At 34.7% G+C, this 25,785-nt stretch overlaps 1 protein-coding gene across 3 annotated transcripts in view; it reads right to left on the bottom strand.

Moving 5' to 3' along the window:
- The window catches only part of RYR3 (ryanodine receptor 3), a 194,165-nt gene that overhangs the window by 42,131 nt on the left and 126,249 nt on the right, over positions 1-25,785 (bottom strand). For 2 of the 3 annotated variants that reach the window (XM_077784078.1, XM_077784079.1), the window contains exons 55-69: positions 24,365-24,427; positions 23,853-23,928; positions 23,563-23,686; positions 19,230-19,345; positions 18,877-18,944; positions 18,193-18,314; positions 15,923-15,972; positions 15,171-15,231; positions 13,893-14,131; positions 12,875-12,956; positions 9,006-9,136; positions 6,075-6,395; positions 4,512-4,752; positions 4,102-4,189; positions 3,905-3,997 (exon numbers count right to left, since the gene is read on the bottom strand). In XM_077784078.1, the coding sequence (XP_077640204.1) occupies positions 3,905-3,997; positions 4,102-4,189; positions 4,512-4,752; positions 6,075-6,395; positions 9,006-9,136; positions 12,875-12,956; positions 13,893-14,131; positions 15,171-15,231; positions 15,923-15,972; positions 18,193-18,314; positions 18,877-18,944; positions 19,230-19,345; positions 23,563-23,686; positions 23,853-23,928; positions 24,365-24,427 (1,875 nt within the window). Of the gene's footprint in view, positions 1-1,156; positions 1,178-3,904; positions 3,998-4,101; positions 4,190-4,511; positions 4,753-6,074; positions 6,396-9,005; positions 9,137-12,874; positions 12,957-13,892; positions 14,132-15,170; positions 15,232-15,922; positions 15,973-18,192; positions 18,315-18,876; positions 18,945-19,229; positions 19,346-23,562; positions 23,687-23,852; positions 23,929-24,364; positions 24,428-25,785 lie in introns of all 3 variants that reach the window. The other variant, XM_077784077.1, reaches the window with a different exon arrangement.

The raw sequence follows: 25,785 nt of genomic DNA, 5'->3' as shown, positions 1-25,785 counted from the left end.
AATACACTCAAATAAATATGTATTCCACAGCCAACATTATATTATAATTGTGTCAGGAAATCTTAAGAAAATAACAACAAAACCATAAATAAACTATTACTGAAAAGAATCCTCAACCAGGCATAGGAAAATACTATAGAAAGCTGTTGGTTAAAAACAAGCAGAGAAAAAAATCACACACAAGCCCTCACTTCTGTCATTCTGTCGTAAAAGTAACTTTGTTTTTTTGTGATACATTAATAAGTTTCAAAATGATGTCAGTCTTTTTATAACCTACTCGATTTATATCACATAGTAAGAAAAGCAGATACAAGTAAAGACAAGCAAAGGACTAATATTCAAATAATCTTAACAGCTTATAATATTTAATACCTTAGACAAGTAGCAAACTTTAAGATTTCAGTGCTGTGAAATATGTAGATGCTGCATAGACATGGCTCAGCAGGTATATACAGGTATATGAATACACTAAAGGTAAGGAAATGTTGATTATATTTAATTTATTGTAGCTGATCATAAAAATAATCCACTCCTGATTTACCTCAGTATATCCAAAGAAAATGTATTCTATGCAACTGAATTACTGTCAAAGAAGAGAGCTAAAATTCGTGCAGAAAACACTAAAATGAAAACTATTGTAAATCTGCAAACAACATGTACTACATGTTACAGATGGGCTCAAAAAACCATGTTGTTTCAGAATACAAACTTGCATTTTATGACTGCCTCTAACTTCTATAATAGGTCTACTTAATCTATTCTTAAGAATGGATTATAAAAATTAATGAGGGCAAGTCAAATAAAACTTCAGGAGGCTATGGAAATGTTTAGCAATGGAGGGTGTATATCCAGCCACACATTCATTTAGATTCCAGAACTGACACAGAAAAATTGCCCACATACATATTACACAATTATTATGTACATATGTATACATTCAGTCTTTTATTCCAATTAACTGAAAAACACAGCAGGACATCATTTCCTCTTAACCAAAAGGCTATTTTATCAAGAAATCTATGAAGGGGTCCAAAATAACAGATTAGTGGAGCTGACTGTGTTTAACTTCTCTATTTGAACACCTCTATCACAAGTCTGGTATTTCAACGTGATCTAAGTTACCAGTCTCTCTCAGACTGAAAGTTCTCTAACTTACCATTCCCCTCCGAGCATTCTGCTGCCATATTTTTAGAAAAAAAAAATTAAATTCTCAGCTGTTAATACATTTATTTGAAAAACTAGCAACAAAGTTAATATAGTCTAATAAAAATACAATGGGTACTTAATGAATTTCTTGATTGTAATCAGGAATCATTCGTTACCATGGATATTAGCTACCAATAAGTAACATGTTACTCCTTTCTACTCTGCTTTCTTTTTTTCTTCTTCCAAATAGCATGTAAGGAAATAGAAGCTTTTGTACAGGATATACACCTCTGAGAGAATCCCAGTATTTTTCATCATTTTTGGGAGACCACAAAATGTTCTGTCCTGGCCCCACTGTCAATAGCCAATTTTATATTCAGTTTTTTGTGCTTGATAAATATTGGATAAGATTGCTTCCACTAGAAATAATGTGAGTAAAGAGGAATAGGTGATAGAGAGGAAAGGGCTAATTATTCAGTAAACTTGCTACTTTTTGAGATAAATATTAATATTAAAGCAAGAAATTATAATGTTCCCTAATGTAATGTCCTCTACTGATCAATGTCTAAGGATAGAAATAAATATCAAACCTGCAAGAAAACCTGAAATTCAGTTACTTAGAGAATTTCTTGTTTCTTTTAACCTATGTAGTCTTAAAAAAACCCCAAAAAACAGATGTAAATCTATAATTTATTGGATGTGCTGAGTTTAGACCACATTTTATATTACGAAATATTAGCAATTTCATGATTAGAAACCATATATATAAAACCAATATAGCCCTTCTAAAAGAAACTTCATATATTTTATCATGGTATTTAAGTCAGCATGAAAAAAATACCTAAATTATCAGCTGTTCTGCAATCATGCCTATCATTACAGTACCATATTAATAAAATATTCACTCATTAACAATACAGTATTTTCTTTCTTCCTTTATTAGCATTAACCATGCACAGTGTCCTGGAATGCCATAAGTTAACATTAATTTGCTTACAAAAAATTATATGCATACAAAAAACTCCAGAATCTCTCTGTACTGTATACCCATGGAATAAAAATGTATTTACATATGCATCTACATCTCTGTTACAAATATATTCATACAATTATTCATACATAGAATATTTGTATACTTAAATACATACAACAGGCATTTGAAAATATAATCTCAAAATAAGATTTGGGTAATAGAGATTTTTGATGTTAAATTAGTGGGATTTTATGAAAATCAGAGCAGTATGAGACCTACCTATTTCTCATTTTGCAGACTTGTCTTTTATTCTTGCCATGCCAGACTGACAAAAATATGACACTAAGACTTCATATTAACCTGTTATCAGTACTGAAGTGGGACACAATTTAGATTAAATATACTCTTTCTAATCTATGGTGTCTAAAAGAAGAAACTACACCTATTTTTGTCTCTTCAGTCTAGTTGTAACGTATAAATGTTAAAATACACATAATAAATATGTGTGCAATGATTGTCATATGATAAAAGTACAGAGCTACATATAATAGTCTGTTATATTGTGCAACTGCTCTTCAAATAGTCTTTATGTGCCCACTATTTATCTTGTTAATAGGCATGATACAAACATTCCAATTCTATCAAACAATTTTGATAAGCTGCATCTTAACAACAAGCAAACAAGTTAGACATTTCCTTATCTCCAAATACAGAACTCTTTATAAAGTTGGATTTGTTTTTCAGTGTCAGTCATAAACTAATGATGAGGAAGCAGATAATACAGTATTTTTGCTTGTAAAAATTCCAATATCAGGGTTTGGCTTAGTCAGGTTTCAAAACTTAAAAAATTCATAGGAAAAAAAAAGAAAAAAAGCGTGGGTTTTAAACACATTTGAAAACACATTTTTAAAAATAATTTTAAAATGTAACAGTACATTTTATCTTGTTCTCTATTGTTTGAAAATGGATTTACAGTAGCTAGGTGCAGGCAACCAAAATACAGTGCAATACAAAACTTTAAATTCCACTTCTCTGCTACACCTTCAGAATAGGATTACTCCAAAATCATTATAAATATGAATAAAAGAAAGTGTTTCTTCACTATATTTACCAACACTAATTTGGAATTAGGCTTCATCTGGTTTTAGTTGACTGTTAATTTCCTCAGCTAAGGTAAAAGCAGCCTTTGACAATTACCTTGACAATTTCTCTATTGTACAGGTAACAAGATGTACTTTGAAGCCATCATATCAGCATCATGTCATATTGAAAATTAGCAAAAAATAAATGAATGTGTTAATTGATAGGAGACAAGAAAAATGGTGCACATGTAGCACATTATATGTATAAATACAGAGGTATATGTAAAGACAGCTGTGCTCCATCAGAGCTGACAGAACAATACAGACCGAGTCTAAAAATATGTAATATATAGTATAAAAATGATAAGGCAATGTTTCTTCCCTTGCTTTTATAAAATAGTCCACCTTTTTCTTTCCTAAATGTACAATAACCCATATTTTATAATACAGCCCATATTTCTTATATGTGCAACTTTTTCAAATCAAGACTTATCTTAATCTTGTGTCTTTAAGTATTAGCAGCCATTTAGTAACTCTAAGGTACATAGACTATATTTTGCATATTAGTTGTCACATCTGTCATCAAGAAGCATAACTTTTTTTTTCTAACAGCAGAACAGCTGAGTAGATTTTCAGAGCCTTCTTTCAACATATTAAACATATGGTGTAGATTTACCTGATCCGCAATTCTTTATTAACTTACTTTAGACATCTTGCTCTTGGTGTCTCCTGTTAAAAATGCCAAATTATTGATTTCATTCTGAATCACAAAATTTTGTTCTTCTCTTTTAAAATTCTAAAGAAAAAATAAATCACCAGAGGTTTAACTCATATGCATATACAACAGTTATATTTTAAAAATAGAATGAAATTAAAGGAAAAGAGCACATTTTATCTTACGTGTGATTTACACCACAGGATAAAAACTTCAGCCACCATTCGAAAGAGTTCATCAGAATCCGCATCTGGTTTCTTTAGCCAATTAGCTCTAATTAAAAAAATAAGAGACATTTAAAAGAAGATACTTAAAAGAAGACAGGTTAACATAATGATCCCTATTTAATAAAACAGGTAATATTTTTCTGGTTAATCTAGGAATTTGCATCTGAGCCAAGGGTGTGAATTCAAGGTACAGCATTCTTTAAGAATCTTAAATTATTCAGGATTAAGCTTTAAGAATCTTAAAACATGCAGGATCCGATTCTCACCCTAAGATTAAGTGAACTGAACTGTGTTCCTCCTGATTGTCCTATCATAGATTCCAGTATATTTAAGTAACAAATATGAGTTTCATTATTAGATTTTTTTACCTGTTGTTGTCTACATAACGTATCAACATTGGATAGAAGGCGTAAAGGTCTCTACAAAGTACAGCAAACTCATCAAGAATGAGTAGCTCAGCTTCTTGGGTGTCATTTTTATTGTCTGCTTTCAGTTGCTCTTCTTCCATCACTATCTTCATAGCTTTTTTCTTCAATTTATCCAGTGTTGGAATAAAGTGAGATCTGAGAAGATCAGGTCTGGCTTTGCTGATGATAGGTTGAGCATAAACTGTACATGAAAATATAGATAATTCTATTATTTATGCATAACTGGTGTTTTTCATTATATTAACATGAATGCTGAAGTTGTAGAAACAATAAAGTTTATGGGACTTCATAAATTTCTGCAACATAAAATTCTTGATAAAGCTATGAATGTAGCTTTATAAAAACTGTGTATTGAGAGATTAAAAGACTGTGGATTTGGATTATAAGTATTTCAGTTTTATATAAATTAAACTATCATGGTTTTGGGAAGTCACATATCTCTAAGTAAGAACCTTAGCAAAATAAGGATTGAGACACAAAGTCCTCAGAAAAATATTTTTTGTTTTGTTTGGGGGTTTTTGAGTCTTGGATGTTTTTTTTGTATCTAATGTCAGAAAACCACCAGAAGATAGTGTTCTGGAAGAATTCCTTTATTTCTCTGCAACTTCTGTGCCTTAGGCTAGTTAAAATGCAGAGAATGAGTGAGTAATTTAAGGTCAGAGATCAATTTTGTACTAGTAATAAAGTGCAAACTACCCAAGTCAAAAACCCTTGCAAGTACAATATAAGTATGTTATCATCTTATGTAGATGAACAATCAGCACAAAACTGCAGGAAACACTCTCTACAATTAAGCAGCAAACTTCTTACTAAATTTTAATGGAATTCTTGTTATTATTAAGACCTTCCAGCATTTAAAATACCTTCCAGCATTTAAAATACCAAAAACACAGTACTAATGGATACTTGTTATTCAAATTTAGCAGGACATTATCACATTTACATAGAGTTTCTTGAACTATGTTATTGCATATTATATTCTTACACTATATAATATGAATGATAAAATTTGGATATGATAAACTTCTTTAGCAGGATAGATACTGTATCCTATATGATATTTTGAAAAAAACTTTCATCTTATTTAATAACTCATACATTTATTCAGGCAAACCAACTAAGTTTGAGCTTGGGTTATTCCTGAGATGATTTCACCATTTACACTTTCTTTCCATTCTGTCCTGATGTTTCATGAACATAATTCATTCTACTATGAAACTCAGGTGTCATGAAAATCAATGGAATTCACTACTTCAAATTTTATACAGTGCACAGAGCAGAGAAGGAGATTTTCAAAATTTCTTGTGGTGAATAGAAAGCTCTCTACTTACAGTAATGCTACAATGCATGCATATAGCTAATAATAAAATACATTTATCTTATTGTTACTTTTCTTTATCTTTCTTGATGGTTTTAGTAATAATTTTTTTATTATATCACTGGGCATAGCAAAGTAATTAAATATTAATAGTACAAATACTGTTAAAAAAATATTTACAGTACCTGCAATTCTTTTCATCCAAGAGGCTTCATCTATTCCCAGATTGTTGTTAATGATTTTTAGAATGTTTCCAAGGACAATGCTCAGATGCTCAGATGTTATCATTGTACAGCAAGGCCCAGCACTTTGAGGAACACTCTCAGACCCTCTTTCCCACCAGTAGGATAAATAGTTGCATAGCATGGGTAAGATCACCTCAATTACATGAGGCATTTCAGTATACCTTGCTCCAGACTCTGCTAAATCATTTATTTCCTTTATTAGCCTATCCAGCTGAGGGATCTCTGGACACATTTCTTCTACTGTATCAGGCATACCTAAAACTGCAAGTAAGGATAGAAAACCAAAATATTAATTAGCAAAATGAAAGAGAACATCTGTGTTTAAACCCTAAACACAAATGGCTCTGATTTTTTTCCTTCACCATCTTGGACAGGCAATAACACTTTGGGGCATGCATGAGTATTTCCTTTAATAAATAGTGCCTTACAGATGATGTGCATACAGCAATAATGTAAATAATAGCTGCTATTAAGCTATGGCTTTACCCTAAGGTGTCCTGCAATTGTCTGGTGAACTACATAAAAGTGCAGAAGAGAAAGCTTATTTTAATATTGGTTATACTCTGGACATTGTATTCATAATTATTCACAATTTTTATGCTGATTTGCCAAAGATTAAATCCATCTTGGGGAAAGGAAAATAAACAATTTAAAATTATAGGAGGGGTTAAAGTGAAACTGTACTTAGTTCGCTAACTATTTGCCAACAAATATGCCAGGAAAGAACTCTAGTTATCATATGCTTGTATTAGAAAATGAAGGATGCTAATTCAGCAATTAACAACTCTTTCTGGATATGGTAATGGTATAGTACTGTTCCTATAAAGCAGACCTGATAGGGAGGAAGGGCTAGCAGAAGCTTTTCCATAACTGCTTTTATATGGAAAAAACATTACGGAGCATAGAAAATCAATCTACCTGTATTTATTTGCATTGTTTGTTTGTTTAAAAGTACAATGATTTTGGCAGGTAGTGACTCTTTCATGGATCAGTGAGGAAAATGCTCAAATATTGTAAGATAATAGTCCATCAAGAGTAATTTGGGAGCAAGCAAAGAAACTCAATGCAGAAGGACTCATGTTCCTTTCAATAGAAACAGAGAATAGGTAAAGCCCATTGTGGTGTTGTGTGTGTAGATGGGGAATGAACTGCTGGAAAGCAGTGTCATGGAAAGGAACCTAGGATCCTGTTTGGCAGCAAGTTTGTTATGAGTCAGCAGCGCCCTGGCAGCCAGGAGGGCCAATTCTGTCCTGGGGTGCATCAGGCACAGCAACACTGCAGGACAAGGGAGGGGACTGTCCCCTCTCCTCTGAGCTGGGGCAGCCTCACCTTGAGGTGAAGCCTTACCTACTGTGTGCAGTTTTGGGCATCAGAATAGTAAAGAGACATTAAACTTTTAAAGAGTACCTAAAGGGGGGCCACAAGGATGGGGAAGGCTCTGAAGGGAAAGCATTATGAGGAGCTTGGTCTAGTCACTTGGGAAGTGGTCACAGCACCAGTCTGACAGAGCTCAAGAAGCATTTGGATACAACCCTCAGGCACACAGTGTGATTGCTGGGGAGTCCTGGGCAGGGCCAGGAGCTGGACTCAATGATCCTTGTGAGTCCCTTCCAGCTCAGGCTATTCTATGATCTGGTCCTGCTCAAGCAAGGATATTCCTAGAGCTCATGACACAGGTTTGTGTCCAGACAGTTCTTGAGTGTCTTCTGTGAGGGAGATTCCACAACCTCTCTGAGCAGTCTGGTCCAATGCACAGTCACCCAAACAGGAAAGCTCTTCTTCATGTTAGGTGAAATTTCCTGTGCATCAGTTTCTGCCTGTTGCCTGCTTTCTTATTGCTTGGCACCACAGAGCAGAACCTGGCTCCATCCTCTTGACACCCTCCCTTTAAATATTTTGTATACATTGATGAGGTCCCCTCTCATCCTCTCTTCCTGAGGCTAAACAGGCTCAGCTCCCTCAGCCTTTCCTTGTAAAAGGGATGCTCCAGTCCCCTCATGATCTTTGCTGCCCTTCACTGGATCCCCTGCAGGAGCTCCCTGTCTCTCTTGTCCTGAGGAGCCCAGAACTGGGGACAGCATTCACTAGGGTCGGTCAGGCCTCGCCAAGGCTGAGCAGAGGGGCAGGATCCCCTCCCCTGACCTGCTGGCCATGCTCTTCCTAGTGCAGGTCACAGTGGCCTTCTTGGCCACAAGGACACACTGCTGGCTCAGGGACACTTTGTTGTCCACCTCTACCCCCAGACCTTTCTCCACAGAGCTGCTTTCCATCAGGTCAGCTCCCAGCCTGGACTGGTCTGTGGGTTATTCTTCTGCAGGTTCAGGACCCTACATTTGCCTTTGTTGAATTTCAGGTAGTTCTTCTCTGCCCATGTGTCCAACTTGTTGAGGTCTCTTTTTCATCAAGTTTTCATGGAATAATCATATTCTGGGAGTTCCCTATACCAAACTGCTTTGGATCAGTGGTTAGACAACAAAACTATGGAAATTATTTTCCTGATCACTTAAATCAGATATTATACCTCTTGCATTTTGCTACATGAACACAACTTTATTTTGCCAAAAATTTTTGTAATGTAGATATGTAGACCTTCAATTAAGCTTAAAATATTACAGTATGCATGTTTAGAAAAGTATTTAAACATTATGTTCAGAAAAATATCAGAAAATACTAGGAGAAAGAGAACATTGTTGACACAGTTTCAACAAAAACAGCAAGATGGAAAACAATGAAACATCAGTAGCAGGAGCTCTCTGCTGAGGCATACATTCAGGACTTTTTCATTATACAGCTTCTATTATTTAGTTGCAGTGGAGTGAACAGGTTTTTTTTGGGTTGATTTTTTTTTTTTTTTTGAGGAACAGTACTTACTTGCTCTTTCTCTTGCACTTTTTGTGTTGAAAACAGACAGTGGATTGTAATGGTTGAGGGAAGGTTCAAGGAATGCTACTGGAATGGCTGCAGCAAGAGATGCTAAACACTCACCAAGTGCGGGACGCTGCCTGTATATGAGAGACACTAAAAGTCATCTGAGAGGAAGAGAGTTTCACTAGGCTTTCAGTGACTAGCATACATGATAGAAATAAGTATTAGTATTTATATTTGATTTTTAAAATCTTTTTTAAATATTAGGAACTACCTGACAACTAAGAAAAAATTGATTTCTCACATGAAAAGAACTACCAGAGATCACAGTGGTGCAAGAAAAACAATTTTAAACTCCCCATCTCCTCCAATATTCTGGTTCTGATCAGGACAGGGTTAATTTTTGGCATGGACAGGACCCAGAGGTTATTCTATGCCACCTCATGTCATTGCCAAGGACCGGGTTCTTTAGGGGTCTGACATTGTCAGGGGTCCTGTGTGGTGGCGAGCAATTGCATGAATTTCTTGCCTCTTTCTTGTACACCAATGTTAGGATTGTTGCTCTTACTGTTCATTACCTTATTTTGTTGCTGTTTCCAGGAAATTGCTATTATCTCAACCCATGATACTTACCTTTAGTGTCTTCAGTTCTTTCCTCCATCCACCACAGTGACAGAGGAGGAGGGACTGAGCAAGTGGCACATAGTTTGGAGTGTTTCTGTGGGAAATACTTAGGGAATACTATTTTGAAACCAACACCCTTATTTGGCACTCAGTGTAGGACAGGAAAGGGTGAGATAACAACAGATATGACCAGAGTGGTAGAAAGCAAAAGTGATCTAGGCATTTGTTGTATTGGGTCTAGAGCCACTGGTCACAATGTTGCTTGGTCTGTTCACGTGGTTGTGGTACCTAACCCTGTATACATTCCCATATATGCAATATGTGTTCCTCATGGTGATTTTTCAGAGCAGGGAGAGGGATCAGGATTGCTTTGTTGCTGCACTGTGTAATTTCAGCTTATGACATGATAACAAGGACAGTGAAGGCCATCTGGGATGTGTATTCATTTTTGTTCTTCTGCCCTTACCTTGAGGACTACCTCAGGGAGTGAAGTAGATAGAACTGATAATTGTACCCAGCCTGTGGGAAGAGGAGGGTGAATATTTTGCCCAGCTTTTCACCCCTTTGTCCTCCTTCAAGCCTGTTACCACTGCTTTTGAGGACTTTGAACTTCCCTTGGATGTTAAGGAAATATCCAAGGTCTTGACCAATACTTGGTCTGCTGGGTCCCCTCACTCTGGTCTGCACCATGAAGTTTCAAAAGATTTTTAAGGGATTATTTCAGAGATCTGCCCCAAGGTTGGATAGTCACAAGTGGTATGGAAGGTGGAAGAAAATGAGCTGACCTTTGAAGGATGATTCTGCTCCAATGGTTTTTAAGTTCACCCCAGAGCAACTACAGTGCTTAATAAAGTGGCAGAATATTTGAAGGAAAACTGCTATGGCAGTTTCAGGGAAGTGCAGTTATGCAACATGCTGGGCTCTAGCTACTATTTTTGGACACTGCTTGGTACTAGATAGCACCCTCAGGGGGAGGAGGAAAGGAATGCTTTGTGGCCACTCAAACTGCAGCTGAACCAGAGGAACAACCTGTGCCAGTAGCAGTAACCCTACACAGAAGAAAAAATACAAGACAGACAAAATCAGTTTGCTTACGAAGGGAGGAAGAGGAAATAGGGCCCTCACAAGGAGGAGGACTCAGGGTGAGAAATAATCACCTGCTCCCTATCCCTGGGTGAGCTGTGAGATGTGTGAATAGATTTCATCCACCAGTCAGGTGAGCCCCTCGTGCCCTGACTGCTCCAATGCTGAGATACTGTGACCCACAATATGAAATTGGATGGTAGTGAAGCTGAGCATCTGGGATCTGGGATCCCTATCCTGGGATGTGGGTATTGCAAAAGGGACTGGGGAAACCCTTGGCAAGTGTGAGGGAAAGGTATCTTTTCAAGGATTGTCTATTAGTGCATCAAGACAAGTGAAACACCATGAAGAAAGGTATCAAGTTACTAGAGCATTAGGGCTCAAAGTAATCAAGAGCTACAGCTTTTGCATCCAGTTCTCAACATTTATGAATCATGGAGACTTTTAGAGAATAAATGTTCACAGAAAAATCAAAAACAACTCCAATATTCTAAAGAAGCAAAACAGTCTTTGTACAAAGAATGAAACATTTGACAATTGAAGTTTGTCTTAACAGGGTAGCTGCAGCAATTGAATTAAGAATTAGTTCTAAGCCCCTGCAGCTAGCAGAACTATTTCAGCCATAAAAAGAGATATTTATCTATGAAAAGTGCACTATGACTCATTCTGCAATGAAAGATTAAACTTCTTAATGTCCCTGCCAAAATTCAGTAGGAGAAAAATGTGCAATTTGATCCTGAAACTGAACATTGCTTAATTTGAATAACTGTTCAAGTCAGCTCAATCACTCACTTCAAAGTTTTCTGAAACATTGAGCATTGTGTTTGAAATCCTACTTCCCACCTAGACACTGATGTCTGCCTAAAATTGTAATTTAGGATTCTCAGAATAGTGAAAAACAAACTAAATGAAATCCGCAGTTGAGAACCTCTCACACAGCCTTAGGAGAATAATTAGTTTCCTTGGATATATCCAATCTGATCACTTTTCCATTCTAAGACAACAATTGCTGCAGGCAAAGGTGATGATGCTAGTTTCAGGAGGTTTAAGGAAAATGTCCAGTGCTTACAGATTTTGCCAATCAAGTGGAGGCTTGTGCTCTGAGCTTTTCTTATTGAAAGGTAGTTCAAACACAATCATGTTTCGTTTTCTGTGAGGAAACTCTGACTACTAGCTAGAGTAAGTAAGGCACTTCCTATTTTTCCTATCAGATCTATGTAAAGGAGTATTTAGGATTTTGAAGCCCAGAAAGAGAAGAAAAAGAAGAACATAGCTTTGTGATTAGAGATGGATGCATAAATGCCTGAATGAGAACATACAGCTTGTGCACACGTGCATGCATGCAGAGTGGGAGGAAAGATCTGTCCACCAAACACCTCTTGAATTTTGAATTAAAGAATTCTAACTAAACTCTGTAAGGAAGGGATTGGAGATCAGCATTCCTCACACTAGGCAAAGCCTATTCCAACCAGACTACAGGTTTGAATTTCTTCCAGTTTAGTCTCTCTCCCTTTGGATCTTAAGCTTTTCATCATAAGAAAGGCAGCTAAAATCATCTAGCCTAAAACTTTCACAAGTATTAGGACAGACAAGCAATTAGGGTTCTATTTTCTGAACTAACAAATACAGATTTGATCCCCTTCTATTGGAAGAAAGGGCTTGAAACATAGCAGAGCAACTAGATGCTTAAAGGAATTGTAGACCTTAGTCGTTTTTAACTACAAGTAACTAGTGGTTTTCTTTGTAGAGTTAATGGTTGTCAGAGTAGACATCTCTCAGGATTTTATGCTCAGGACAACTCTTTGAGAACCCGGTATAGACTTAGGTGTGAAACAGATGCTTCCTACTTAGTACTCAGCCTACTTATCACAGCAATATGTGGTAGAAAAACTTTGAGAACCTAATGGCAACCCAAAAAAAAATTTAGCTTTTCCTATATGAAAAATAGACTCTATGCAGATACACTGCCATATGTAGAATAAGGTTTTTACTTCTGCTGAGTGTTTTTCCCCCTGTGGAATTAAATGCTGAAGTATTGCAACTATTTTCAAGGGAAAAGTGTCCTTGAAACATCTCTCACTCTTTCAAATTCACCTTTCATCCAAACTGCTTTATTACCTAAGTGACACTTAAAGAAAATTATGCATGCTGAGTTTTACACTTAATACCTTTCAACATAGATGTTCTTTCCAGTCCCAAGAGAATAGAGGCTACAAAGAATTCTGTAACATGAGACTTGTACATCACCCACTAGAGGAAAATGAAAATGCATATTAGTATTTATTGAGCTAAGGATTACTTTTCAAATATCAAATATCTGTTTATGCAATACTTTAAATAATATCTAAAACTTTTAGCACATATATCACTGAACATTCTGACTGTCCATATTCCACATGGTATTTACTTTCAATGTCTCTAATTCCTGGTCTATCACCTACATTCATTCATTCACTCCAAAGCCTACCAGATCATTAGATATTCCAAGAGGACAGCAGACACTTGCTAGTAAGATATTCCAAGTTATCACACTTGCAGAGTACAATTTTAAGCTAAATGGCATCTCTCTGTGTGTGTGTCTAACCCTTAAGTACATGATCTAAAGCTTCACCACAATTTTAAAGAAATTATTTTCATGGTTATCCATCTTTTAATTATGACCTAAATATATACAAAATTTTGGAACATAATTACAGACATCAGAAGCATTAGAATGCAATAAAATCATTCAGCATATTGCTGAATCTCAAGGAGTCATTTCAGTATTTTTAGACTAACTGATGCTAAAACCAGGGAAAATTTGAATTCAAAGACCTACAGTGGTTTTCCCATGTAAGGGAAAATCCACAGGGAACTTACAGTGAGTTGTCTCCTTTAATATAATGAAACACTAATTTTGTATAGAAAACTAGTCTCACACATACATTTGTTAAGAGAGTACTTAAAGGGATATTTTAATTTCCCTCTCAATGTTTGAAGAAATATTGTACATAATCAAGATTATTGAGTATTATTTTTGAACATGTACTAGAAATAAGGTACTATGTTGCTAATTTCAGAATTAATTCTGGAAATGTACATGTTACTGAAAACAGAATTTTGTCCTCTGAATCCATGCAGTCATTTCTAAAAATCATTTCTAGCATTATCACACAATGAAATTAAAAATTAAAATTAAATACTTACAAAGTAAATCTACTCCAAAGTGATATTGTGAAATATGTTCAAAAATTGATGTTAAAATTGGTAATAATGCTACTGTAGTATAATTGATATTCTGTGAAACACCCTTGATTTGTGTTCGCGAATGAGTAAATTTTCCCAGTTTAAGATTTTCGGAAGTTTTTTCCAAGTCTTCAGCTGCATTTTCAAAAAAGGCACGCAATCCTGCTTTAACAAGCTCAGATCCTGATTTCATAACAGTTCTGAAAAAAAAAAAAAGACAGAAAAAATATCAAATTTGCCTTGATATTTTAGTTGTATAGAGATCCATGTACATGTCAGTCACATTCTGTCCGTTGTTGAAGATACCCACACGTATCAAGGAATTTCACATTATGAACAGAAAAGGGCACTTACATCTGAATAGCAGCATGGGCAACAATTTTCTTTCAGTATTTAATACAAAATAATAAAAACAAAGACCTTGATTCCATAGTCTTGGCTTTCCAAGTTTTTGTGGTCTGCATTTGAATAAGTGAATGCTTTCTCAGTAAATGTCAAAAGTCATGCAAAAGCTTCTCTATGAAGTATGCTCAAAAACACCAGACTCTTAATCCATATAGTTTTATGGGAGCCACAGTAACTAGATGTGTAAGTCAGGCTACTTCAAAGCCCCTAAATCTAGAAAATGCAACTGCAATACCAGAATCACAGTCCTGTTCCTTGACATTTTGCATGTTTCTCTGACACCTTAATGAAGATGCCAGTGCTGTTCACAAGAAGTTCACAGTAAGTTCATTATCAGGTTGCTGTGTGACTTTACCAGGCCAAAAAACAGCTCAAATTCGAAAATTGGTCTTGCCTCTGTTTTAATCTACACAATCACCTCAATGATAAGCAGTAGAAGATAGCAAATATAATTATGTTCATCTATGAATATACTCTGCATACTTCTAATGACAAATTTTACACTATGCACTAAACTTTCTTAATATCTGCAGGTATCACTACTTTCAGGTCCAATGGTCATGCCATTTACACCTCCCCATAAAGTCTTCAAATGAATGTGGAAAGATTCACAAGTGTTTTCATTGTTTGAATGACAGACATTGAGCAGAAAAATGTATGTGAAACACTTCAGACAAAATTTGCTACCATGGAGGGCAATATCTGAATTGCTGATGCTCTTAAGATCATTGATTACAAATAAAGATTACAAAAATACAGAAGCAATCCAATTGCTTCTGAAAAGCTCTGCGAAACCTTAGTAGTTTGCAGCTGGTACAAAAGTTGCAAACTTACCGTGTGTCGAGAGACTGAGCTAAGATGTGCAGGCAGTTCACCATTGTAGCAGAATCACTTCCTGGTGAGAAAGAGATACTATGAGAGCACAACAGCACAGGAAACATTGCATCCTGTAATGATCCAAAATGTCCTTACTGGAGATGCACAGTTTAAACAAGGTATTACCCAAGTCTCCCACCTTAGGTCACTGAAGATGATCTTAAGTCTGGTTCTAGAAATATTAATTTTTTCAAGTCAATTCCCATATAAGAAATAAACAGAATAACTAATGCCTACTTAGGGCACATTTTCACCACTACCTTTGCAACATTCTGGACTCTGTATCTTGTAGCACTTATATTTAATTTTTTTTTTTACCAATATCTCTGTAGGAGGTGTATTATTTTTCATAAAATACCCTTTTATCTATTGAGAAATTAGTCTATTGAATTCAACAGTTGGATAACAGAAATCAAAAGAATCAGTGTAAGATTACTTTTGAAAAGTTAAAAGTAACTACAAAGCACCATTTTTTTTTTTTTTTTTCATGAAGCCTGGAGATAAGACAATGTGCTATTTCTTCCTGCTTCAACACTTTATGTTTTTTATTGTTAGCTTCAGAACCATGTTCAATGCCCTCACTAATTTCACTAGAAGGTTATGAAGCATTTAATTGAATTTTGGGTAGAGTTGTGAAAATTTTCAGATAAGAGAGAAACAATGATTATGTATTCTTTAATTTTTTATCAAGCTCTTTCTTAACTACTTACCAAAAAGTGAAATCCTATGTCTAACAAGAGCAGCTAGTTTGCAGAACAGGCTAAAGTAGAGAAGAACAGAGAGAGCAAAACAAGACAAAGATGAAAGATTTATTTAAAATAGAAGGTAAAGAATAGTAGGAATATGAAAAAGAAAACACACCATAGCTCCTGAAAAGTGTACTTTGAGTGATCATGATGATAACGTTTAACTGCTTTAAGCAGAGTAACATTTTGAAGCTCCTGAGATCTTTAATTTTCTATACTTCACCACTTCAGAGGTCTCTTGAAATCTAAAACTTTCTTTTGACAGTGGTTTTCAACAATTGCATACTATTTGGCTGAGTCATTCTTAATGGCTATTATTTCAGAACAAAAAAAAATTTTGTAAGGACAAGAAATAATGAGAAATATTTTAGTATTTTACTTGGCATTGTGCAGGAAATGATTGTTAGAAATCTTCATATTATTTAAAATAAGTTGCAAGGATGTCCTTTGTAAATCAATCAATTAATCTGTGTTTACCCTCTGATGATGATAATATGAATCCTAAATATATACACACTAGAAGAGCTTCTGGCAAGTATATCAGATACTTGCATATCCAACCTACCTGTCAAAATGGTAAGATAATTAAGAGAATACAGCACCAACACCCTAAAGATTAAAGGGGTTACTTTAACAAAGACAGTTATGCCCAGACTTGCATATCATTTGGACCATACTTTACCAATGGAATTAGGGCATAACAAAATGAAGCATATACCTTAAGACTTGGTATGGTCTCATACTAACCACAGATTTTTATTGTTATCTTCACAATGGTAAGGAGATACTACACCTCCTATAAGATGAAATTGGCAGATAGTCACTTGTTTCAGTGAAGGATGCACAAAGAATTACAAGGTATTTCAGCAATTATACTAGCAGGTACATGTACTAGACACCTAACTTCTTCATGTGTCTTTGTAAAGCCATTTTTGTAGCTCTAGAGTGCATCCTTCTACCTTCTTTAAGACCTGATTGACTTTAGAGAAGTAACAGGAGTACTCAGAGAGGAAGCATGAAATTGAAATGAAATTAAGAGACACTTCCATCCTCCTGGGCCTGAGCTGCCTTTCCCAGCTCCTGGAGAACTACCTTGCAGGTTTGTAAATATCTGAGAGCTGAGTAAAGCAGAATCTTGGGCACTTAACCACTCTTACACACAACTGCTCTATAAGGACTTCCACTCACAAAGAAGATGGAAATAGAGGGAAACAATAATTTAAAGAAATGCAAAAATTTATTGAGAGATAAACTGGAGAGGAAGCTGAGTCCTAGGCCTGATCATATGCAGTAACACATGACCTTTACTTTCAAATTTTACATCTACTTTCCACTGGAAAAAGCAATTAACTGGTCAATGCAGTGAAGGAAAGTCAAAGAAATCTGAGAAACTGACAACTAAACTAAAAAAGCATGAGAGCAAAACAGTTTGAAATCCTACGATACAAAATTTCCAAAAGAAAGTAAGTGGCAGCACACCTCAAGGAGATGGAAAAAAACCTGGCAAATTATTAAAACAATAGTGAAAACATAATTTTAAAACAAGTAAATGTTATTTAATATTATTTTCACATTTTAATCACAAGAAAGAGAATTCCTATTTTCATATAGGCAGCACATTCTAAATTAAAAGGCATTTATTTTTAACAGAATGTTCTAGAATAACTTTGTGTCAACTGGCTCATTCCATCCTAACTGTAAAAACATGCAAAAACTATTAAATTCCAGTAATACTTGTGCAGGGGCAGAAGTAATTTTGTATAGAATCCATATTTCCCCCTAAAATGTTACCTTGTGGTATTTTTAACATTTTTTTGGTAGCTGAAAATTTAAATAAGTGTGAGACCATTTAAATGAACCAACCACAGAAAGAGCTTTAACCAGAAACTGCTACCCACAATGAAACAGAACCCCATAAGAAACTAAGTAATTCCATTGCTCACAGAATAGTTTACTAGTATTTTGATGCTATCATCTACAATTACATATTGTAAAATAAAGTTATTATATATAATTAACTCTTTAATTATGTGTATATAAATATAAATAATTTAAATATATAACATAAATAATACAAAGATGAGGAATTACATTCACTCACTGCCACTCTCATGTAGAATAAAATATTCACTTTCCAGGTGAGGAAAATAAGCTTCCGAACTATCTGTCTTTCTCTACAACCTAAGAAGAGACCTTTAGTTATCTACAATTAATAACTTTTTTTTTGTACTTACCTTGCTACCATTTCCTTTTCCTTATTTGATGCATATCCACTGCTACTGAGGGTTTTTGATGGAGAAGACAGGAAGTAGAGGCAGTGATTTGTAAAGTATTGATCAACTAATGGTAAAAGAACCTAAGAAATATAGACACAAAATGTATTTTTTTCAGAGCACAATGGTAAATTGTCTCTGCTTGGTCAAAGTTCATAAAAATAATTTTAGTTCTGTAGTTTCAAACACAAGCTCATGTAAATTACAAACAGAAGTCTTAACATTTTATTCAAAATTACATAAATAATAAACAGACTTCCACAGAGATATCTGTTTTGGATCTAATACTGCAGAGGAGTATTTCTTTCTCTAATTAGACAATATGCACTTCAGTGATATCTTGTGGTAAAATAATTAGATTAAATTTATATATTCTAGAAGAGTATTTAATATAATGTAATAAATAATCTGCCTTTTAAATTTTATGTTCCTTCTCATACAGAAAGAGATATATTGAAGTATTTTGAATCCAGCAAATTTACTGAGATATTTCTGAAGACATGTCAAAAATATTTGATAACAGTTTGATTAGTTATCATAAATAAATGGAAAAGATATATTTCTATTATGTGAAAAGCAGTCTAACATCAAAAATTTACATATTCTCTATAGCGGAACATATATGAACATGAAATAATCACTCACTTTAGCAAAGAATTTTATTTCTTGGTCATGTGGAGATTTTTCAGTTTTTCCACTGGTTACAATGGCTTCTGCAAGAATACAATCAAGGCAGACACAAATAAGAAGCTGTCTCATCATAAGTAACACAATATATTTTTCAGATAGACTTGAAAAATCAGTTTTACTCAAAAATAAAACAGCACAAACTGTTTAGCTAGTTCCAAATGTTCAATAATTTAATCTGAAAATTAAAAGACATTATTTAATTTCCTAACATGCAATAAAAATAGTGATCACTAAAAATGTAAGTCCATCAATCAAATAATCAAATTTCAACAATTCTAACTATTTAAAAAATAAAATCTGCAACTTACCCAAATGTGCAATAAACTCTTGAGCAGAATCAACATATTTTAAAATTTTCTTCAGAAACTTAAAGGCAAATCTCTTTTCCATGGATGAAGCATCCAACTCCATGTCATTCAGGCCCCTGTTTTGAAAATTATTAAGAGAAGTAGCATTGATGATGGCAGTAGTACAAATGATGACAGTACTATGAAGCATTTCATGCCTTATTTTTTTATTATGGTAAATTTTCATAAGAAGAAGATAATGAGCATGTTAATTATCAACTATCTAGGAAGAAATAGAGAAAAAATAACTGACTTTAGTAAGAGGTATAATAGTTTATGATTAAAGAATCCAAAATACATGTATTTTAGCATAAGAACTATAGAGTGCTACCTTATTGCACAAACAAAGCCATCATGCATCTGAACCTAATAAAGTAATGCATTGGTCACTCAATTTCCACTGCTTGCACATTTGTATTCTAAGTGTTTCAGAAGTCAGCAGTTGCATCTTTCCAAAGTCACCCTAAGTATAACCTTCATTTGCTTAATCACTGTTAAACTTTATTTTTTCCTTTAATTTTATGAAGGAACAAAGCCAAAAATCCTACAGCTACTAAATGAAAACCTAAATGTGACAATTATATTATTAAAGTATTTGAAAAATTTTAACAGAATACAATAATTTCTAGGCATGTATTATTTATTCTATAGGATAAATTCATAAACATAAATCATGGCTGATCATACAAAATATTAAAGAGCAATAAAAATACATGTGGTTGTCTGGGCCTAGATTGAAAATACTGGATTTGATTTTAAGTACAAATGAAACCTACATGACTGAAATTCTACAATTTAGGATCACACACAAATTAAGGTTGGAAGGAGTAGGTTCAAAGATCAAAATCTCATAAGGACCCTGAAGACTCTATAATATTTGGCCACCCTCACCATGAAAAAAAAATGATTAAATATTTTCTTATATTTCTTATATATATATATTTATATGACATTTTCCTTGTAACAACTTATTACTTTTGTGGAGTTAGTGTTTGACATCATTTTCTCTATAACCTTGCATGAAATAGTTGAAGACAAACATAGATCCTATTGTAGCTTTCTGTTTTAAAACTGAAAAAAATCCAGCCACTCCTCAGAGCCTCTCCTGGCATGACATTGGCATCCATCCACAGAGCATCTCAGTGGCCTCCCACTTGAGTGACTTTGTTCTCAACGTCTTCCTTAGTGCTGGAGAACCAAAAACGGGACAATATATTCCTGAGAAAATCTCATGATCCATCAACCTGCAGAACACACTTGCTGAGAAGCCTAGTACACAGCTTTCATCATCACAGAGAAATATCCCTGATTCATGTTCAACTTGAACAATTCAAAGAGCTTTTTCTGTACATCTCCTCTCAGGCTTGGCTCCCTTATATTTCTGGGATTACTCCATCCCATGTATAGAATTTTGTAGTTACCTTTGATCAACCTCATAAGATTTCTGTCAGCCCATTTCTCCAGGCTATCAAAGCTCCTCTGAAGGGTAGCCAGACTTTCCAATTTATTGCTAAGGGTTCATTCCACAAATCTGCAAACAATGCTTTCTGTCTTGGCATACAGGACACGAACAGGATTTTTTTTTTTGTTAACTTTTTCAAGTCACTTAATTTTTTACATTTTTAATGTATTCTGTTTTCAAATGTACTTCGTTTAACAAGTCATGAATTCTTTCATCTTCATTTCCTTGAGGTTCTCTTATACTTTTGTTTAGTTTGCAACTTCTTCATAGCCAAAAGACCTCCAATATCAAAAGAACTAAACTCTGATTGAGATTTTCTATTGGTAGATAGCGGGTTACACTCGGGATGTCTAACTGCTTTATCAAGTGAGGAAGTAACTGAGTGACATTAAAAAAAGCTCTGGTTAATCATAAAGGGCTACTTCATCTGCTTCTGTACAGCCTCTTCAAACAGTAGCAGATAGGAAGACTCAGCCCTTATCAGTTAAGAGAAAATAACCTGGCCAAAGGACATGCAGAGACTACTGAGGAGCTGACCAGTGCGTCAGAAGTAGGGAAGAAGGAAGGAACTGGTAGTTTGTGGGAAAAGCAAGAAAGGAACAAGAAAAAAGGAAATTTGCTGGACTCACTTCTGTGGTATAAGAAAATGATCCTTTGTACTGAGAGTCCTTACCACTGGTATGGGAGTAAATTAGGGAGGTAAAACGGAATATTAGATTAGCAGTTTAAAAACAGCTATGAAAAAAATCCAAGCAAAAAAAGTAATTCTGGAAGAAGGTTGATGCAGCAGAAATTATAACAATAGCAACAAAAAAAAAATCTAATAATAAAATATATGCTCTTGACCATGTCAGAACACAGTTAAGAGGAAAGAAATGGTTATAGTCTAGGGGAACCCAGCCAGAGAATTAAGGAAGACATTTCAATCCCATTTTAAACACAAACTTATTAGGACTCTAACCTACCATCTTAGTTTAATTTGTGGGGGAAAGAAAAAAAAAAAAAAAAAAGCCAAAATCTATTTTAAGAGTTCTAGTTTGCTTACTTTGACGACTCTCTATTAATTTATCATGATTAATAGTGCAATCAAATTATTTAGTATGAATTAACAGCTATGTATGCTTGAGAGACATCTTCTGCTGCCTCATTTTCACAGAGGAGACTAAGTACTTATCTGTATTTTCAGTGAGGTCAATGTAAATATTTTCTTTTTGAGTTTATAAGAAGTCCTGGTTCCTACGAAATTACATATATTTTCCTATTGAAAGATGTTGATAGGTCTGTGAAGTATAAAAAACAACATCCAAATACCTTGCAGAAATTTAAAGATATGTACCAAAATACTATGTTGTTTCTAATACATACTTGAGTAAAGCCTAAGAGATTTATCTGCAAGTCATAAACACACAAAGTGTTTCAAAAATGTTCTCAGCAAACAGCAAAAAATCCCAAAAACAGTAGCAGATGGTTTATGTGAAGTACACATGCTGATCCGCCTATACATTTCCAATTATAAGCAATTCGTATGTTTTAATGATTAGTCCTATATTTTCAAGAATGACATCTTGAAATGTGATCATTGCAATGAGTACTTCAAAAGATTATATATATATGCATATATTCATCTGAAGAAAACACTGAAAAGATTATAATCTTGATTCATACTGATACAGACAATCACTGCAAAATCTTTGCCTTTATCAAGGAAGAGTTTGAACATGCTTTTTCAAGTTGATTTGTCCCTTGATATAACACTGAAAAATTTGATTTCCTGACCCAAACATATGCAGCTGGAAATGTGAGCATTTACATTGGTGTTTCAGAAGATCATTCATTTGCAGTAAGTAGACCAGCTTTTCATATTCAATGGCTCTGAAGCAACCATGGAGGTTATAAAAATATTTGGTATCATACCTACATTTTGGGTTCAGGCTGAGAGCCTACATATGTGGCAGGAGGGAACTTTTCTCTGTAGTAATACAGAAATGTACTTAGAACTGTTTCCTCATCTCTTAGAAATACTGTTAAAGTGAATAAAGTTAAATTTTGAAGATCTTAAAAATGGATTTTGATAAATTTCTCTGTATAATTTCAATAGAGCCGAATACTTGAAAAGTAGAAGTAAATGAAAACAGGAAAGATCTGACTCTATGCATGTACAGCAAAATTTATTAATGGATATAATTTAGTTCACAAAAATGCTGAATGCCAGAAAATTGAGATTTCCTATGTATTCAGATGTTTCACATCCAATAAAAGAGGAGAGTTATAATACAGTAATTCACAATTCCATCATATAAAGCCACATACTAGAGTAAGAGGTCCTCACAGCTCAGCTTACTTTAAGACAGCAATTCAAGTTACAGTAAAACTAAGGATGTCTATGCTTTTGCTAGAGTAGACGTTAGTGCTCACAAAGTAAAACCACTTTGTCTTATTACTTTACAGAACTCGAAGCAATATTTTTCAAAAACTGGATTAAAACCAGTTTTACATAGATATGTTTCAGTATCGGACCTCAGATTCATTTTCTCATGATCCTTATTGACACGGCTGGCTGCTAATTTAGACATTTTAAATTATCCTCTTGTTTAATTACCCTATGTGCATTTTGTATTTACTATACACATACACTCATCACATACTTATTAAAAATGCTGCCTGAACATGCTGTTTTAGAAGAGACCTTGTGAACATGAAAATAACTCTGATTCATAGAAGACATGCTGAAGAGTAATTATGTTAGTAACTGCCAGCCTGCAGTGAGATAAGATTAACATGCTGGTTTGGGCACTGAATGCAAGCAAGCATCTGAAAAAATGTGCAACTTACCGAGATATGATTATACCATTGACTTGAAGGAATTTAAACAGCTCTTGTGCCTTTTCACGGTCCCGTGATTTCTCCTTGGCTGTCAATGTGTCATAAGGTACCAGTAAAGGATGATTACCTCCACCTTTAGTAAGTTGAAAGAACTGTAAGTTTTTCTACTCTAGAATTTATTCTGCTTCATGTACAAAAGGAACTATTCATTTTTGATTGTCTTACACTGACATCTTTCAGATTGTTTTTTCTCCCACATTCTTGTCTTTTTTGGTGTGGTTTGCAGGATTGTGGCTTACCTTTGCTTTCCAACTCCATTTTCTTCTTTTTGGCCCATATATTATGGTAGTTTTCTGCCATTACCTCAACCATTCCCTACATTAGCATTAGAAAAAACAATATGTCAGATTAGGTGATGATCAAAAATTCTGTAATGCTACATAATTTCACAGTCTTAAGTCTACACTCTTGTGATAAAGAAACATAGCTAAGTGGAATTTTTATATTCAGCTGTTCTTTGAGTCAGCACAAGCACAGAATACACATAATAGAATATGCTATTGACAGCCCCTTCCCTAGCTTCATGCTTAATTTTTTTCTGGGAACTCAGGAAGCACCAATGGCATGAACAGTGGAAATTTCATCTTTCACTATGAAAATAGCATGCACCCTTTCTACAACACCTTATCATAACTACAGTCACAAATACACTCATTAAACCTAACCTAACAAAATTCAACTCATTAAATAATAATGAAATCAAGTACATCCATTCCTTTCAGCATAATATATGCAAAACACAAATACAAACCTGAAGCTCCCTAGAAAGTGCTACATTAGAGAGATCAAGTGGTGTTGGGCTATACCCATTTCCCTGCAGGGGAAAAGAAAGTTATTCTCAGATAAAATCATTTCAGATAAAAGAACCAAATATTCAACTACAACATCACTGTTATTGACTTGAATAGAGTAGCACCATTCCCAATTTTATACTCGTAGGAACTGTTCACCTATTTTGCAATGTACTGAAGGCACTGGATGATTAAGAGAATAGGATTGCTAGTGTGGAAGCATGCAGGTTGCTGCAGATTAGATCTCTCTATTCACAATAGGTGGCAAGCTGCAAAGAACTAAACTTTTAGCCTAGGAGGAAACCAATCCTGAGACATACAAGATGTGCCTTCAAAACATGACAGAACCATGTGGGAACAGTCTGAATGAGCCCTGTACTAAGGATGTGAAAACACAACAGAAAGATAAATTATTTTCTTGAGGAATTTAAAGACTAAGAAAAAGCAGGAGTGTAATCTATGAACACAATCTTCAACTGGTTAAAGTGAAAGCTCCAGTTCAAAATCCTGTTTGAGGTGCATGTAAATGTGAATGGTTACATATAAATCAGTGATTTCAAACGTGTACTCAAGTTAATTATGTGCTGAAAACCTCTATTCTGTCATGTCTTTATAAGGCATCTTCTTGGCCAAGAAGGCCCAGCTGCAGAACAAGTTCAGCTGGCTGGAAGCAAAGATTCCAGAGACAGCAGAATTTCCTGTAAGGGAGTGAGGTTTGCTGAAGAGATAAGAAATACTGAGTGCTCAGGGGCCCCTTTTGGTAAGCAAATAGTGGTGTGGAGAAGGAGCCCAACACAGCTTAAGGTGCCAGGTGCTGATACTCACAGGATCAGTGCTGGTGCAACTGTACATAAGGAATTAGCTTATGACACAGCTTTGCATACTCCTTCCAGGACTTGTGCCCAATGCACTGCTTCTTAACACTCACTATATTTATGTACAAATGTGTGTAATTCACCTTGAAGGGTACAATAACAATTCCCCAACACCTGCCATTATTTTAAACAACTTTCCCCCTCCATGACATATAGACCAGCAGCCTCAACATGTGATGACAAAAATCTACAAATGGAAAAAATAATCTATCATCACCTGAAAATTTTGCCTGTAGATTAAAAAAAACCAAAACTGTATCAAATATGCAATCTAATTTGTCAGTCATAATCTTGACAAAAGCTCATGTTAGGCTCTTCTGTTTGACGAAACAAAAGAAAATGCTGTATATATTTTTAAATAAAAGACTTTAAATGCTTTGTCAGTTTTATTTGAATGACTGTATTAAAAAGGTTTTCAATTCTTCTAAAATAATTAATATCTATGGTCTCTTATATCCTCATTGTCTTAAAAGCTTTTGGGAATCCCCTCTTTAGTGTAGCACAGT

The sequence above is a fragment of the Lonchura striata genome, chromosome 6, assembly GCF_046129695.1.
Source record: "Lonchura striata isolate bLonStr1 chromosome 6, bLonStr1.mat, whole genome shotgun sequence".
Taxonomy (NCBI): Eukaryota; Metazoa; Chordata; class Aves; order Passeriformes; family Estrildidae; genus Lonchura; species Lonchura striata.
Note: the sequence above shows the minus strand (reverse complement) of the source record. Positions and strands in the feature narration are given on the sequence as shown.